General features: G+C 41.2%; 2 protein-coding genes across 2 annotated transcripts; one reads left to right on the top strand and one right to left on the bottom strand.

Moving 5' to 3' along the window:
- LOC104733649 lies at window positions 856–7,595 on the top strand. Its single transcript, XM_010453214.1, has 3 exons — window positions 856–5,554; window positions 5,697–7,166; window positions 7,453–7,595. Exons 1-3 carry the CDS (start codon window positions 856–858, stop codon window positions 7,593–7,595), a joined length of 6,312 nt encoding a protein of 2,103 aa, XP_010451516.1.
- Window positions 13,044–14,569, bottom strand: LOC104732177 (DNA-directed RNA polymerase V subunit 7-like). The gene is made up of 2 exons (XM_010451714.2): window positions 14,449–14,569; window positions 13,044–13,787 (listed from the first exon to the last, which is right to left on the bottom strand). The coding sequence occupies exon 2, from the start codon at window positions 13,777–13,779 to the stop codon at window positions 13,243–13,245; it is 537 nt and encodes a 178-aa protein (XP_010450016.1). The 5' UTR covers window positions 13,780–13,787; window positions 14,449–14,569; the 3' UTR covers window positions 13,044–13,242.

Below are 15,935 nucleotides of genomic sequence, written 5' to 3'. Positions count from 1 at the left end.
TGCAGCAATGTCCCAAGGAGGATTCTCCGGTGACTGATTAGCTTCTTGGAAGCGGATGGTCACGCCAGGAGGAAGGCCACAGGAGGCCCAAATCGTATTGGTATCCATCTCAGAAATAATGGACGGCGGAAGCAGACTAAATACCCTGAGAATTGTTGAAGCAGAAGATTTCAAGGTTTGTTTCGGTGCCGACATCGAGGGCAAGAGAGCCGATGAGTATGAGGGTGAATGACGGAAGTTTTGAAAGTGCATCAGAGCTCTGAAAGTTACAGGAGCTTGCGGAGTGTCTCAGAGCGCTGATATGCTGACGTGGTAGTTGAGCTGACGTGGAAGAAGATTATGGGAGTCGTGATAAGGAGCGTGAGAAGAAAGGAAGAGGAAGATCAAGATATACACGAGAAGATTGAGAGTATATTTGATCGAGAGGATTAGGGAGGATATTTCTTAGGATAAGGAATATTTCCTTTTAGTTAGGGATTCACAAAGATCTAGGTTAGAGATCATTTGTGAAGGGTTTAAAAGGACGAGGGCTGGCCGCAAAAAGAGTTAGCACTCGTGGGATAAGTTTGAGAGATTTGTAAACCTTCGAGCAAACAAAAAGAGCTTTGAAGGTGAGTGTGTTTTACTCTTTTAGATCTACACAGGGTGTTGTGTTAGATAGACAAGAGAGTAGGCTTAGATTCATAACTTGTAAAAAGGGAGTTTTATAAGTTTGAATAAAAGCGTTTGCTTGGCGCGTTTCCAAGCGATTTAAGTGATTGTCATTCTCTATACCTTTACAATTGGTATCAGAGCAAGCACCTGATAAAAAGTTCTGATATCCTTTTTCAACAGGTGAGATCTTGCGGCAAGGGTATGGAGAAATCACTGGATTTTGTTGCGGTTCAATCACCATTGAAACTCGATCCTGAGTGCTTTGGTTTTTGGAAAGTGTCGATCAAGCAGGCCATCTCAAGCATTGACATGGAAGCTTGGTTTGCGGTGGAAGATGGTTGGTCTCATCCGACGGAGAAAAATGAGAAGGGAGACTTGGTGCTTAAGCACAGGAAGAAATGGACGGCCGAAGAAAAAGCGGAGTCCAAACATAACTCACAGGCTCTATCAGTTATCTTCAAGTCTTTGCCTAGGGACATTTTCAATCAAGTTCAAGGATGTGACGCGGCCAAGGAAGCATGGGACATTCTGGTAGTCACGTTTGAAGGCACAAGTAGGGTCAAACGTACAAGGTTGGACAATCTTGCTTCGGATTTTGAAAACTTGCACATGACAGAGACTGAGTCAGTTGCTGAGTATAGCAGTCGTCTGAGTGGTATTGCACAAGAAGCTGTAGTTCTGGGTAAACGCTACAAGGACAAGAAGCTGGTGAAGAAATTTCTCAGAAGTTTGCCAGACAAGTTTCAACCACACAGGTCTGCTATTGATGTTTCACTGAATTCTGATGAGCTCAAGTACAATCAAGTAGTTGGGATGATGCAGGCATTTGAGATACAGCTGAAGAAGAAGGAAAAGATAAATGAGAAATCATTTGCTCTCAAAGCCATTGAGGAACAGAAGATTGCAGAGTCTCAGGAAGTTGCAGATGAAGAAAAAGTCGGCTTGCTGGTTAAGAAATACTTCCGCAAGATGGAAAGAGGTCAGCGGAAGGGAACATCACCGGTCTTGAAATCCGATACTGATAAGGAAATCAGAAAGGGTGACAAGCAAGAACGACAGTGTGCTGAATGCGAGGGTTTTGGACATTACAAGTCTGAATGCCCAAACAACAAACGGAAGAATTCCTTGCAATGCTATGGATGTAAGGGCTACGGTCACACCAAGTTTGATTGTCCTTCACGAGAAAACAAGCAGAAGTCTTACATCACTTGGAGTGAAAGCGACTCAGATGAAGAGGTCGGCAAAGGAGAGGTTCTTAACAGCTTCCTTGCACTGCTGGGTGTTATTGAGGAAGATGAAGAAGATGATGTGGTGCTGGAAATCAAAGACGTGGATGAGAAGGTGAATTCTGATTCAGAAGGGGAAGAGGCAGATTTGTCAGTAGAAGATCAGATAGAGCTTCTCATCAAGACGGTGGTTCAGAAGACACAGGACAACACACAGTTAACCTCTAAGAGAGATACCTTACAGCTTCATGTTGCCATGATCTCTAAAGAATTAAGTGAAGAGAAGGCTAAGACTCTGCGACTTGAGAAGCAGTTAGACGAACAGCTGAAGAATATCAGGATGCTGAATAAAGGAACCAAAGATCTCGATACACTGCTGAGCACTGGAAGATCCAGCAATCTGAAGTGGGGTCTGGGTTACCAAGGAACAAACACCAACCCAACCACTAAATTTGTCAAAGGAGTGGAATCTGCACCAGAACAGAAGGAGAGGAATTTCTCTCAAACGACTAGGAGGTGTGATCAGGCTCCTGTGAATCCGAATTCAAGAAATCCAAGGATGGTTGCGTTTCCTGAGGTAAATACTAGGCCGCCATATGTCTCTAGTGGGTTTCTGCAGACATCTCGAAGACCTGTTCAGCGTAGTAGACGGAGAGGATGTTGGTATTGTGGGCATCTAACTCACTATAAAGCCCAATGCTATCAGTTTCAGAATCGTGTTATGCAACGCTGTGCGTTTTATCCAGCTGTCAGGAGAAACACACAGGAGTATGTCAGGAAAGATGATCTCTACTGTCATGTGGCTTTCACAGCAGAAAAGACAGAGGCTGATCAGGCCAAGTGGTATTTTGACAGTGGTTGCTCTAGGCATATGACAGGTGCCCGTGATAATCTATCACATCTAGAAGGTGTTGCTGGAGGAAGAGTTACTTTCGGTGATGGAGGGAAGGGTACGATCCGAGGAAAAGGAACAACTGGTGGTGAGTCTCAACCACATCTTAAAGATGTCTTCCTGGTTGAAGGGTTGAAGGCCAATCTGATAAGTATCAGTCAGTTGTGTGATGAAGGTCTGGATGTCACTTTCACCAAGAAGGGGTGCAAGGCTGTGGATCAACAAGGGTCAATACAACTTAGAGGCAGGAGGTCTGGTAACAACTGTTACATGTGGAAATCATCAATACAGTGTTTTAACACGACTGCTGAGTTGGATACAGAACTGTGGCATCAGAAGCTTGGTCATCTCAACATTCGCACAATGATGAAACTGGCTAATCAAGAGGTTGTGCGCGGAATTCCTAAGCTGAAAAGTGATCCACATTTCATATGTGGTCCGTGCAACAAAGGCAAGCAAATCAAGACGTCTCATGGGCCTGTGACTGATATTCGCACAAGTCATGCACTTCAGTTGGTACATATGGATCTGATGGGTCCTATTCAAGTTCAGAGTATTTCTGGGCGACGGTTCATCTTTGTCATGGTGGACGATTTCACTCGCTACACCTGGGTGCGATTTCTTCGTGAAAAAGCTGATGCTCTTGAATGTTTTCGCATTCTTGCCCTGCAGATTAAAAGTGAAAAATATTCAATCCAGGTTATCAGGAGTGATCATGGAGGAGAATTTCAGAATGACAAGTTTGATCAATTCTGCGGAAATCAGGGCATTGTTCATCAGTACTCTGCTCCGAGAACCCCAGAGCAGAATGGTGTAGTTGAACGAAAGAACAGAACACTCCAAGAAATGGCGAGAGCTATGCTGCATGGGAATCAAGTGCCACATCGGTTTTGGGATGAAGCTGTCAACACTGCTTGCTACATTATCAATCGTGTGTATGTTCGACCAGGGACCAGCAAGACTCCTTATGAGTTATGGAAAGGAAAGCCTCCAACTGTAAGCTACTTTCATGTGTTTGGTTGTCTATGCTACATTCTGAATGACAAGGATCAGTTGGGTAAATTTGACTCGAAGAGTGATGAAGGGATCTTTCTTGGTTACTCCGGACACAGCACTGCTTTTCGTGTCTACAACAAACGCACAAGATCAGTTCAAGAAACAGTAAATGTTGTCTTTGATGATACTTCGTTTCAACGAATTGATATGGTGCCTGTTCTCTCTGACAAGGATCTGGTAACTGATGATGAGAAGTCTGAGCAAGCCTCTGAGAGTTTTAGTGATCATACTGGTACCAGTCCCGGACTGTCACCAGACGAGCTTCCTCCATCTTCTCAGGTTCATCGGAATCACTCCTCAGGTGATGTTATCGGTGCGATTCAGGGGGGTAGAGTTACCAGGGGCAAACAAATTGACTTTGCTCAACTGGCCGGAAGGAAACAGAAGACTGCAGTTCCGGACACTGTCACTCAGGACTCTGAAATTGTTCAATTCGCCTGTTTTGTTTCCACTATGGAACCAAAGAATCACAAAGAGGCTCTTCGGGATGAGTTCTGGGTTGCTGCAATGCAAGATGAGCTGGAACAATTTGAGCGCAGCGATGTGTGGGAACTCACTAAACGGCCAGCTAATGTCAATATAGTGGGAACGAAGTGGATCTTCAAGAATAAGAGTGATGCCAGTGGATGCATTGTGAGAAATAAAGCAAGACTTGTGGCCCAAGGTTACTCTCAAGTCGAAGGAGTTGACTTTGATGAAACCTTTGCTCCGGTAGCGAGGCTAGAATCCATCAGGTTCATGTTTGGAATGGCATGTGCTCTCAAGTTTACTTTACATCAGATGGATGTGAAAAGTGCATTTCTGAATGGGATTCTACAAGAAGAAGTGTTTGTAGAACAACCAAAAGGCTTTGAGAACCCACAACATCCTGAGCATGTGTATCGTCTGAAGAAAGCGCTATATGGTCTCAAGCAGGCTCCAAGAGCATGGTATGAGAGGTTAACAACATTTCTTCTGGATCAAGGATATGTTCGTGGAAGTGTAGACAAGACACTGTTTGTTCTCAACAACAACAAGGCCTTGATGTTTGTTCAGATCTATGTGGACGACATTATTTTTGGTTCTACCTGTCAATCTCTGGTGCAAAGGTTCGTGAAGAACATGTCACAGGAGTTTGAGATGAGTATGGTGGGAGAGCTGAAATACTTCTTGGGTCTGCAAGTAGAACAATCAGCTGATGGGATCTTTGTGTCTCAAAGCACCTATGCTAAAGAATTGGTTCAGCGATTTGGTTTAGGGAAGAGTAAAGAATCCAAGGTACCTATGGGGGTCAATGACAAGCTTTCAAAAGATGAGGAAGGAGAGGATGTGGATGAAAGACTATACAGAGGTATGATTGGGAGCTTGCTTTACCTGACAGTAAGTAGGCCTGACATTTGTCTGTCAGTAGGGATTTGTGCACGGTACCAGGCCAAGCCCAAGCTGTCACACCTGCTAGCAGTCAAGAAGATCATCAAGTACATCAAGGGGACAGTGAACTTTGGTATTTTCTTCACTAAGGATACCAACACTAGTCTGAGCGGGTACTGCGATGCTGATTGGGCAGGTTCTGTGGATGATCGCCGAAGTACTAGTGGAGGATGCTTCTTTATGGGCAACAATCTAATTTCATGGCACAGCAAGAAGCAGAACAGTGTCTCACTGTCAACCGCTGAGGCAGAATACATTGCCTTGGGCAGTTGTTGTACACAGCTCCTGTGGATGCGTCAAATGTCCTCTGACTATGGTATGGATTCTGACACTTTGTTAATTCATTGTGATAATTTGAGTGCTATAAACATCTCTAAGAATCCTGTCCAGCATTCTAGAACAAAACACATAGATATTAGACACCACTTTGTTCGTGAACTTGTTGAGGCGNTCACCAGACGAGCTTCCTCCATCTTCTCAGGTTCATCGGAATCACTCCTCAGGTGATGTTATCGGTGCGATTCAGGGGGGTAGAGTTACCAGGGGCAAACAAATTGACTTTGCTCAACTGGCCGGAAGGAAACAGAAGACTGCAGTTCCGGACACTGTCACTCAGGACTCTGAAATTGTTCAATTCGCCTGTTTTGTTTCCACTATGGAACCAAAGAATCACAAAGAGGCTCTTCGGGATGAGTTCTGGGTTGCTGCAATGCAAGATGAGCTGGAACAATTTGAGCGCAGCGATGTGTGGGAACTCACTAAACGGCCAGCTAATGTCAATATAGTGGGAACGAAGTGGATCTTCAAGAATAAGAGTGATGCCAGTGGATGCATTGTGAGAAATAAAGCAAGACTTGTGGCCCAAGGTTACTCTCAAGTCGAAGGAGTTGACTTTGATGAAACCTTTGCTCCGGTAGCGAGGCTAGAATCCATCAGGTTCATGTTTGGAATGGCATGTGCTCTCAAGTTTACTTTACATCAGATGGATGTGAAAAGTGCATTTCTGAATGGGATTCTACAAGAAGAAGTGTTTGTAGAACAACCAAAAGGCTTTGAGAACCCACAACATCCTGAGCATGTGTATCGTCTGAAGAAAGCGCTATATGGTCTCAAGCAGGCTCCAAGAGCATGGTATGAGAGGTTAACAACATTTCTTCTGGATCAAGGATATGTTCGTGGAAGTGTAGACAAGACACTGTTTGTTCTCAACAACAACAAGGCCTTGATGTTTGTTCAGATCTATGTGGACGACATTATTTTTGGTTCTACCTGTCAATCTCTGGTGCAAAGGTTCGTGAAGAACATGTCACAGGAGTTTGAGATGAGTATGGTGGGAGAGCTGAAATACTTCTTGGGTCTGCAAGTAGAACAATCAGCTGATGGGATCTTTGTGTCTCAAAGCACCTATGCTAAAGAATTGGTTCAGCGATTTGGTTTAGGGAAGAGTAAAGAATCCAAGGTACCTATGGGGGTCAATGACAAGCTTTCAAAAGATGAGGAAGGAGAGGATGTGGATGAAAGACTATACAGAGGTATGATTGGGAGCTTGCTCTACCTGACAGCAAGTAGGCCTGACATTTGTCTGTCAGTAGGGATTTGTGCACGGTACCAGGCCAAGCCCAAGCTGTCACACTTGCTAGCAGTCAAGAAGATCATCAAGTACATCAAGGGGACAGTGAACTTTGGTATTTTCTTCACTAAGGATACCAACACCAGTCTGAGCGGGTACTGCGATGCTGATTGGGCAGGTTCTGTGGATGATCGCCGAAGTACTAGTGGAGGATGCTTCTTTATGGGCAACAATCTAATTTCATGGCACAGCAAGAAGCAGAACAGTGTCTCACTGTCAACCGCTGAGGCAGAATACATTGCCTTGGGCAGTTGTTGTACACAGCTCCTGTGGATGCGTCAAATGTCCTCTGACTATGGTATGGATTCTGACACTTTGTTAATTCATTGTGATAATTTGAGTGCTATAAACATCTCTAAGAATCCTGTCCAGCATTCTAGAACAAAACACATAGATATTAGACACCACTTTGTTCGTGAACTTGTTGAGGCGAAACTGATTGAGATAGACCATGTGAGCACTGATTTTCAATTGGCTGATTTGTTTACTAAGCCTCTGGATTTCAACAGATTCATAAATCTGAGGAAGTCTATTGGTGTCTGTGAACTCTAACTATTTTTCTGAGTTGTGTTGGTCTAAGACAGGAACTGGAACTAGAACAGATCATAGAAATCCTGGAATATATAGAAGATCAACATCTGAAGAAGTGTGGGAAATAGCTGCCTGTCATGCCGGTCTATCCATCCTGTTAAACGTTGTCATGATTAAGGAGGTCAAAGAGCTGTGAAGAGACATGCACAATCATTCGAAGGTTTCACAACCTAAGAAATGATGAGTTCCAAATCAGTGGCTGACGCAATCTAATGATGTCACTGAAGCTCAAGATGCTGAAACAGTCATCATAAGGCTATTTGATAAAAAAATAATAATAATAAAAAAAAAAAAAAAAAAAAAAAAGGTGCTCTTCAAAGAGATGAACTCCAGCTGCCTTAACATGTTGGGATGGATTGTAGACTAAAGGCATGCCAGTGTGAAAGACTACCCACATGCAACAGTCCTCTGATCTTCGAAAATTCAAGAGGTTGTGATAGTTTCTGGTGAAGGTTCTGAACAAGTGGCTGATACGACAAAGGTCTGGTTAGTGTTCTGCACTGTTTAATGTTGAGTAAAAAAAAAAAAAAAAACAAAATATTTAATGCTCATGTGTGTTTAATTCTCGTTCAGGGTCCCTCATGAATCTATCATTAGTGGCTGTGTGTATCTGTGTGTTTGGTTCATGAATCTGTTAATTAGGACTGAAAAAGGAAGAAGAATGAGATTTATTGCATGAATATTAACTGTGATTGATTGAATTAACGATTAAATGCAGTCAAATGAGGAAATAGATGCAGTGTACACTAATGTTTAATTAAGTGGTTTTAGGAAATCCTTAATGTTTTGGGCCGAGTTTGGGCAGCCCACTGAAACACACGGAGGTGTATAAAAAGGAGCAGCTAGGGTTTTGGCGTTTTCCTCATCACCCTTGAGATTTCAATCCTGTGTCGATTAATCTTCTGCTCAAATCTCTTCTTCTCTGTTCGATCAACGCTCTATCAACGATGAAGTCCATCTTTAGTGGTTTCCACTATGACTCTAGCTCAGATGAGGAGCTTCACACCCCACCGTCCTCGTTGCCTCCGCCCACTCCACTGGCTCCGATCGATCCCGCGACTGCCATGGTGGTTTACCAGCCTCAGGAGGAGTCCGTAGCTGCATCTTCGCCTCGGGTGAATCAAGTTCCCTCGCCCTCTCACGGGAACCAAGAAACTTGCGACTCTTCGTCTTCTCCGCCGAAAGAGGTGACGTCTCAATTTCCGGTCGTCGATCTCACTGGTGATGTCCCCATTCCCAAGGTGTCGAACCAGGGAATCTCGTCTCGTCTGCGTAAGAGACAATCAGCTGCGGATACAGATGGTCGTGAATCCAAGCGTCCGTCTCTTCGTAAGGACAAGGGTGTGTCCTCCTCACGCGGTGCATCGTCTAAGGACTTTGACACAAAACGGTTCATATCTGCTGAGGCTGCTCGACGGTATGGTTTCTTCACCTCTCGAACCATTGCTGCTGAGGTTAGCTATACTCAGGGAGTAGGTGTTTCTACTAGGGAGTTGCTTGAGCAAGTTGGTCTGTCAAAAACGGTCACCCAAATTGTTCCCTATGATTCTGAGATTGTTTATGAGTTCTGGGCGAATCTTCCTACAGTCAAGGTTGAAGGAAACTCAGTTGATGTGCTTGTCAGAGATTGGATGTACGAGTTTTCTCCCAGCCGCATCAATGCTCTGTTTGGTCTTCAATCAGTTGATATTCGTGAGCAAAAACTACAGACGGCTGCAATCCTGGAGGAGGATCTCGCACTCTTTTTGTCTGGTGGTCAAGTGAAGACTTGCAAGCAGCTTGTATCGACGGCGATTAAGGACCCAGTGATCAAGGATCTGAATAAGATTTGCTGCAGCAACTGGTCTCCCACGGTGAATACAGGGTACATATCCGCGAACAGAGCCATGGTGATCTACATGATCATGCATCGTATTCCCTTTGATTTTGGGAGAATGATCTACGAACAGATCATACAGTTGGGTCTGCAAGCTCAGTCAGGATTTCGTCTACCTTTTCCAAGCCTTATCCATCAGCTCCTTGCAGCACAACGCCCTGTTCCGAGTCTTCAGCAACAAGACGTGAAAAAGACAAAGGGGAAGCAGACTGTGTCGCGTTCCGCTGAAAAGACTGTTCGTAGGGGTTCATCTGCAGAGCGCAAAGCCATCCGGTTGGCGATCAAGATTCTGCAAGATGCCTTGGACGCTGGTAAGTTGTTTCTCACTTTGATATTTGCTCCAGTTTCTAGTTTAGTTTCTTGGTATTTTTGGCTAAACTGTGCCAAACAAGCAGGGGGAGATGAGTCTGATTCAGAGGTCTAAGGGGGAGGTTATGCTATGGGGGAGCAGTTGTTATCGTTGCTCATTGTTTTTATTTACTTTCATGTGGTTCTCCCCTGTTTAAAACTTAGACTTGTTGTTATTTTGTTTCTGTTTTGGTTTTGAACAATTTATTTTAACAAGTCTTTGTCGGTTAACCGTCTTGTGTTGATTGCTGGAATATTTTGCTAGTATGGTTGTGTTCTTGTCTTGGCTGTGTTTGTCTGTGCATTTTCAGGTTTGATGCTGCGGTTGCTTGTGTGGCAAGATTCAGTCAAAAAGGGGGAGATTGAAAGTGCATCAGAGCTCTGAAAGTGACAGGAGCTTGCGGAGTGTCTCAGAGCGCTGATATGCTGACGTGGTAGTTGAGCTGACGTGGAAGAAGATTATGGGAGTCGTGATAAGGAGCGTGAGAAGAAAGGAAGAGGAAGATCAAGATATACACGAGAAGATTGAGAGTATATTTGATCGAGAGGATTAGGGAGGATATTTCTTAGGATAAGGAATATTTCCTTTTAGTTAGGGATTCACAAAGATCTAGGTTAGAGATCATTTGTGAAGGGTTTAAAAGGACGAGGGCTGGCCGCAAAAAGAGTTAGCACTCGTGGGATAAGTTTGAGAGATTTGTAAACCTTCGAGCAAACAAAAAGAGCTTTGAAGGTGAGTGTGTTTTACTCTTTTAGATCTACACAGGGTGTTGTGTTAGATAGACAAGAGAGTAGGCTTAGATTCATAACTTGTAAAAAGGAAGTTTTATAAGTTTGAATAAAAGCGTTTGCTTGGCGCGTTTCCAAGCGATTTAAGTGATTGTCATTCTCTATACCTTTACAAGTTTGCCTTTATCGTCGAAGCCAAAAAAAAACAAAAACAAAAACAAGAGAATGAACAAAGAAACATTTTTAAACAAGAGGTGTAGAAGAGGGAGGAGAGTTTACCTTTTGAAAAGCGAAGATGTAGTGGGCAATGACGTCGTTGGGAACCTAAAAGGTCAAAGACTTCCCCCTCTCTTATAATTACGAGCATTAGGTCAGTCTAAGCGGGCTAGTCTATTTGAAAAGATAAATCTCATCATTAATTTAATCAAATCAAGATATTCGAGGATATTTTGTTTCTCGAGATACGCTAAAGAGAATATCAAAAGTCTCTCGAACTAGTCACTTCGCGAGACTGGGAGGTAAATTGTTGGTACTCAAATCGGTATACTAATTTGGATTGGAACAAGGCTTCATGGCCCATTACGGCCCAGGACCCGTTTGGGAAGGCGGCTCAGAAGAGAGAGGTGAACTCAAGCTCACGAGGTAAAATGAGTGCGGAGTTTGCCAACGGAGTCAAACCGGGAAGGGCGTAACGCATGAGATCAAGATTAATGCAGAGTTAATGAGGATCGCGAAGATTGAGGAGCGATCATCGTGCAACATTTCGGGTAAATATGTGTAATGTATAAACAACGCATATATAGAGATTGTTCAATTAGATACCCAGCGTCGCTCCACTTGGAAGATACAAGATACCAAGACCAATCAACTTGTTATATATTTGACTAATATTCTTAATTATATATATATATATATGTAATGTCTAAACCACGAATATATAGAGATTGGTTTCGTTAAAGATATTTCTTGTTGATGAAATCTAGTTATATATTATATACATATTGTATTTGAAGTTTTATGTCCTTTTCTAGAAAAAGTAATCATAGAAATCATTTGAGTATTACAAACACAAGCATATGACGATATGACCAAAAAAACAATATGTTGCGATCCAGGAAAAGAATGTATATTAACAATACCTTGCGATCCACGAAACCAAACTTTGAATCTTTGTCTTTATTAATAGGGATTCTAGACCTGCCAAGCAAGCGCACCTGTCATGGCAAAGGTCGTATGCATCCCCTTCTTTTTCAGTTTGGAAGCCCAGACAAGAAAGTAAATCTATGGAGATAGATTCAAGTTCCTTCGTTTTAAAAACTCAACGAGGGACGTTGATTAGAATCAACAGAGGTGATGGTTAGAGGGTCAACGAGAGTTGATGGTGAGAGGGTCAACGAGAGTACTTGAACAGATACACCACTTATACCTGTAGGCTCACATATTATTTAGGGTCTTAGACTTGCCAAGCAAGCGCAACTGTCATGGCAAAAGTCAAATAAAACCCCACCCAATGCATGAACCTTGCTTCTTTTATCAACGAGGATTGATTAGAATCAACGAGAGTTGATGATGAGATCAACGAGTGTTGATCTTTAAAGCATCAACGATAGTTGATTAGGATCAACGAGTGTTGATGATGAGATCAACGAGAGTTGATCGATAACGCATCAACGAGAGTTGATAGGTAAAGCATCAACGAGTGTTGATATTAGAGCATCAACGAGAGTTGTTGATGATGAGATCAACGAGATTTGATCGTTACAGCATCAACGATAGTTGATATTAGAGCATCAACGAGAGTCGTTGATGATGAGATCAACGAGATTTGATCGTTACAGCATCAACGATAGTTGATATTAGAGCATCAACGAGAGTCGTTGATGATGAGATCAACAGTTGATCTCGTTAATGCATCAACGAGAGTCGTTGATAACATATGTTGTGTTTGTCCCAGCACGGTCATATATATTGATCCCTACAAGAATACGAATCAGATTGAGTCAATTTTACAAGATATATATGTATATGCACAAGACCCGAGATATTTAGAAACAGAGTAACAACGAAACAGAGAAACCCTAGTCTACGCATGTAAGGAAAAATATAATAAAAACTCCTAGACATAGAAGATAACGTATATACCTTGATGACAAGCCGAACCCTAACAAGAAGAACATCGACTTCTGGTTGTTAATCAACGAGGGTTGACAACGAAGATCAACAACGAGAGTTGATTAGATATAGATCAACAAGGTTTGATAATGGAGATCAACGAGGGTTGACAACCAAGATCAACAACGAGAGTTGATTAGATATATAGATCAACGAGGGTTGACAATGAGGATCAACGAGGGTTGATGAATTAGACGATGTTATTCGTCACAATATATATAGAGAGAGCAAACCCCATAATCCTAGTTGATTCAGGAAAGATCCTATGGTTGTTATTTATTCTCATGTTAAGTAATCCACGGTACAGATGAAACTCAATGACGAAAAGTCGGTAAAAACTAAAAAAGACATAACAAAAGTCGGTTAATATAATACAACTTAATCTACATTGGTTCGGTTATCTTTGGTTAGATAGTATATTTCTTATCAATCCGGTTTGACCTCGATCACAAAACAGGAAAGCAAAAATCACTATCTATATCAAACACTAGCGATATTTCTCTTGCAGGTGGAGAAGATGATTACATTCACAGATCAATGTTTTCATTTTTTGGTACGACTTGAGAGAGTAACCAACACACATTTCACTAAAAGATTGAGTTATATAGACATGAGAGATTGCCCAAAACCCCCCACCACATGAAGAAATGATAACAGATCACTCTTCAAAGATTGGTCCAAGATAGTCACCTTCCAAGCTAGCCAACGCCTGAAACTCTCTCTCTGCCTCCATCCACTTCGTCCCAAGCACCACGACCCTCACTGTAGCCTCAACCTGGATCCTAGACATCTTATCATTCATGAAGATCGGGTTTTCTCCTGGGATGTACTTGTAATCCGGCATCTTCCTGTATGAGAGGTAAACATTCTCGATAGGACCACACCTCATGAACACACCGTGCTTCAACACCTTGTGCACCACACCGTGAATTATCTCTCCTTTAAAGATCTTGAAAGTCATTCCGCTGAACATTACCGGGAACAGAACTTCACCCGTGTGCTCCCTGATTTTGCCTTCTCCAATCTTGTCCAGTGCTGTGACTGCCACGTAGTAGCCAAGCTCCTTGGTTGCTTTCTTGGAAGCAAATGCGTCTAGTAACTGGACTAGTATAGCCCTCTTTAGAATCAGCCCTTTTGCGTCCATGTTTTCAGCTGGAATCATCATGTTCCACGGTAACTGGACTTTGAGAAACATTGTCCAACCTTCAAAACAAAAACCAAAAAAATGTCAAACAGCTATGTGAAGGAACATCGATATACCTATCATCATTGATCCAGAGACTAGATTTACACTTAAACTATCATCACATAACATTCTTCTTCTCAAATGAAAGAACAGAGAAAGAAAAAGATAGTAGACAGAGACTTCTAGGTTCTTCTCTGAAACGAACATCTATGTTTACGAATCATCATCAGCAACCTATGATCAAATGTTCTGTCTCTATCTAAGAATCTGGATCACAATCTATAAATGCACCAGCAACGTACCAATTCCACCTGTCTACAGTACTCAGAGCATAAAATCAGAAACCGATTTCACATTATACCTATACCAAGACTAACAAAATGATTTTAAAAATGTGAGCTTTTGACTGAAAAAAAAAAACTTCAGTCAGGCATTTAAACAAACAGTGCGCAGGCATGTAAGTAACCAAGGGAGAATCATCAAAAATTCCATCAAAAGCTAACAACTTTACAAGAAATGAAAAGACCCACAACAGCTTTGAGTTTGCATTTTACGATTTAGTGCTCAAACCATTATTTCTTCCACATTTTATCTAGCAACCTACAACGTTTTAGACCCTATAGACTGAAAATGTCTGAGAACTTAGTTGAGAAAATCGGAAGAATAAAGAACGCATACCTTTGATTTAGATTCCGAAGGTCAGAAACGAAAGCGAGAATCGAGCAATAGAGAGAGTGAGACTGATTTTGAAGTATCAAAAGAAAGCGAGGCGACAGAGAGAGAGAGAGACGAGACAAGACGCTCTCAACTCTTAAGAGACTTCAATATTTTGGTTGTTTACAAGTTAATGGGCTATTATTGCCCATTACGTTTTTGACAATTAACTCATATAAAGGCCCATTACTATTGACCCATTAATATGCAATTTTTTCACCTAAACGTAACGTTTAAAATCAAATGAGATATTTTTTTGTTTTTCTCATTGGCAGAGTAAATATTAGGATGATTGACCTTTGATTTCTAGACTGAACTATCTCAATAGGTTAACTAGCGCATGCTTGTATCTTAGGTGATAGATTTGTGCAATTATTATAATCTGGCTTTTTAACAATTGGGTTGCAAATTAATTATATTTTATTTAAACTAGGATGTTGGCCCGTGCGTTACCGCACGGAAAAGTGAAAACTTGAAATGATTAACATTGTTAATTTCATATTTCGAGTAAAAAATTTTTGGTAATTTTTTTACTGTATAATATAAAACACATAAATAATGACTAAGATGAATTAACTAAATTAGTTAAATAAAATATTTGTTATATATATATAAAAATGAAAAATCGATTCAGTGACAATAAGAGAATAATGTTAAAGATATATAAATCTAGGTTTACTGAATTATACTCAGATAATCAATTTTGAAAGATATTCACATAGAATAAAAATTAAATCATTATTCTATCGAAATTTATAACAATAATAAAGGTATAAAACAAAAAGGTGCGATTTTTGAAACATAGAGGTGTGAAAAAAATGTGAAAGAATTAATAGGTGCGATTTTTGAAAGATGGGGATACAACGAAGAGATGCAAAAATATGAAAATAAAGACATGTGAAACAAAAAGGTGTGAAACAAAAAGATACAAAAACTAACAAGTGCAAACATTGAAATCAAGGGGTACAACGAAGAAACATAATTGTTGGATCAAAATACTGAAACTTTATATAAATAAAGAGGTGTAAAACAAAAAGATATGAAAACTAACGGGTGCCTACAAGAAAAGTTGGGGATGCAACGAAGAAACACAATTGTTGGATCGAGTTTTTGAAACTTTTGAGATCATTAACAAAGGGTGAGATCATTAATAATACTTAAATAACAAAAACTCTTTTCAAAATCCATAAAAATCTGTATATATATAAAAACAAAAAGATGTGAAAACAAAGAGGTGTGAAACAAAAGTGTGAAACAAAAAGGGTTGAAAAATAACAAGTGCAACCATTGAAAGCTAGGGGTACAACAAAGAAACACAATTGTTGGATCAAAACATTGCAACTTTATATAAACAAAGAAGTGTAAATCAAAAAGGTGTGAAAACTAACGGGTGCTAACATAGAAAGCTGAAGGTGCAACGAAGAAACACAATTGTTGGACCGAAACTTTGC

The sequence above is a fragment of the Camelina sativa genome, chromosome 12, assembly GCF_000633955.1.
Source record: "Camelina sativa cultivar DH55 chromosome 12, Cs, whole genome shotgun sequence".
In the NCBI taxonomy this organism is placed as follows: Eukaryota; Viridiplantae; Streptophyta; class Magnoliopsida; order Brassicales; family Brassicaceae; genus Camelina; species Camelina sativa.
The sequence above is the reverse complement of the archived record's forward strand: the minus strand, read 5'-3'. Positions and strand labels throughout refer to the sequence as shown.

Coding starts and splice junctions, on each gene's coding strand:
- LOC104733649 (XM_010453214.1), top strand. CDS start 856: ATGGAGAAATCACTGGATTTTGTTGCGGTTCAATCACCATTGAAACTC. Junction 7,167..7,452: donor TCAAATGTCCTCTGACTATG/GTATGGATTCTG, acceptor GGTCTAAGACAG/GAACTGGAACTAGAACAGAT.
- LOC104732177 (XM_010451714.2), bottom strand. CDS start 13,779: ATGTTTCTCAAAGTCCAGTTACCGTGGAACATGATGATTCCAGCTGAA.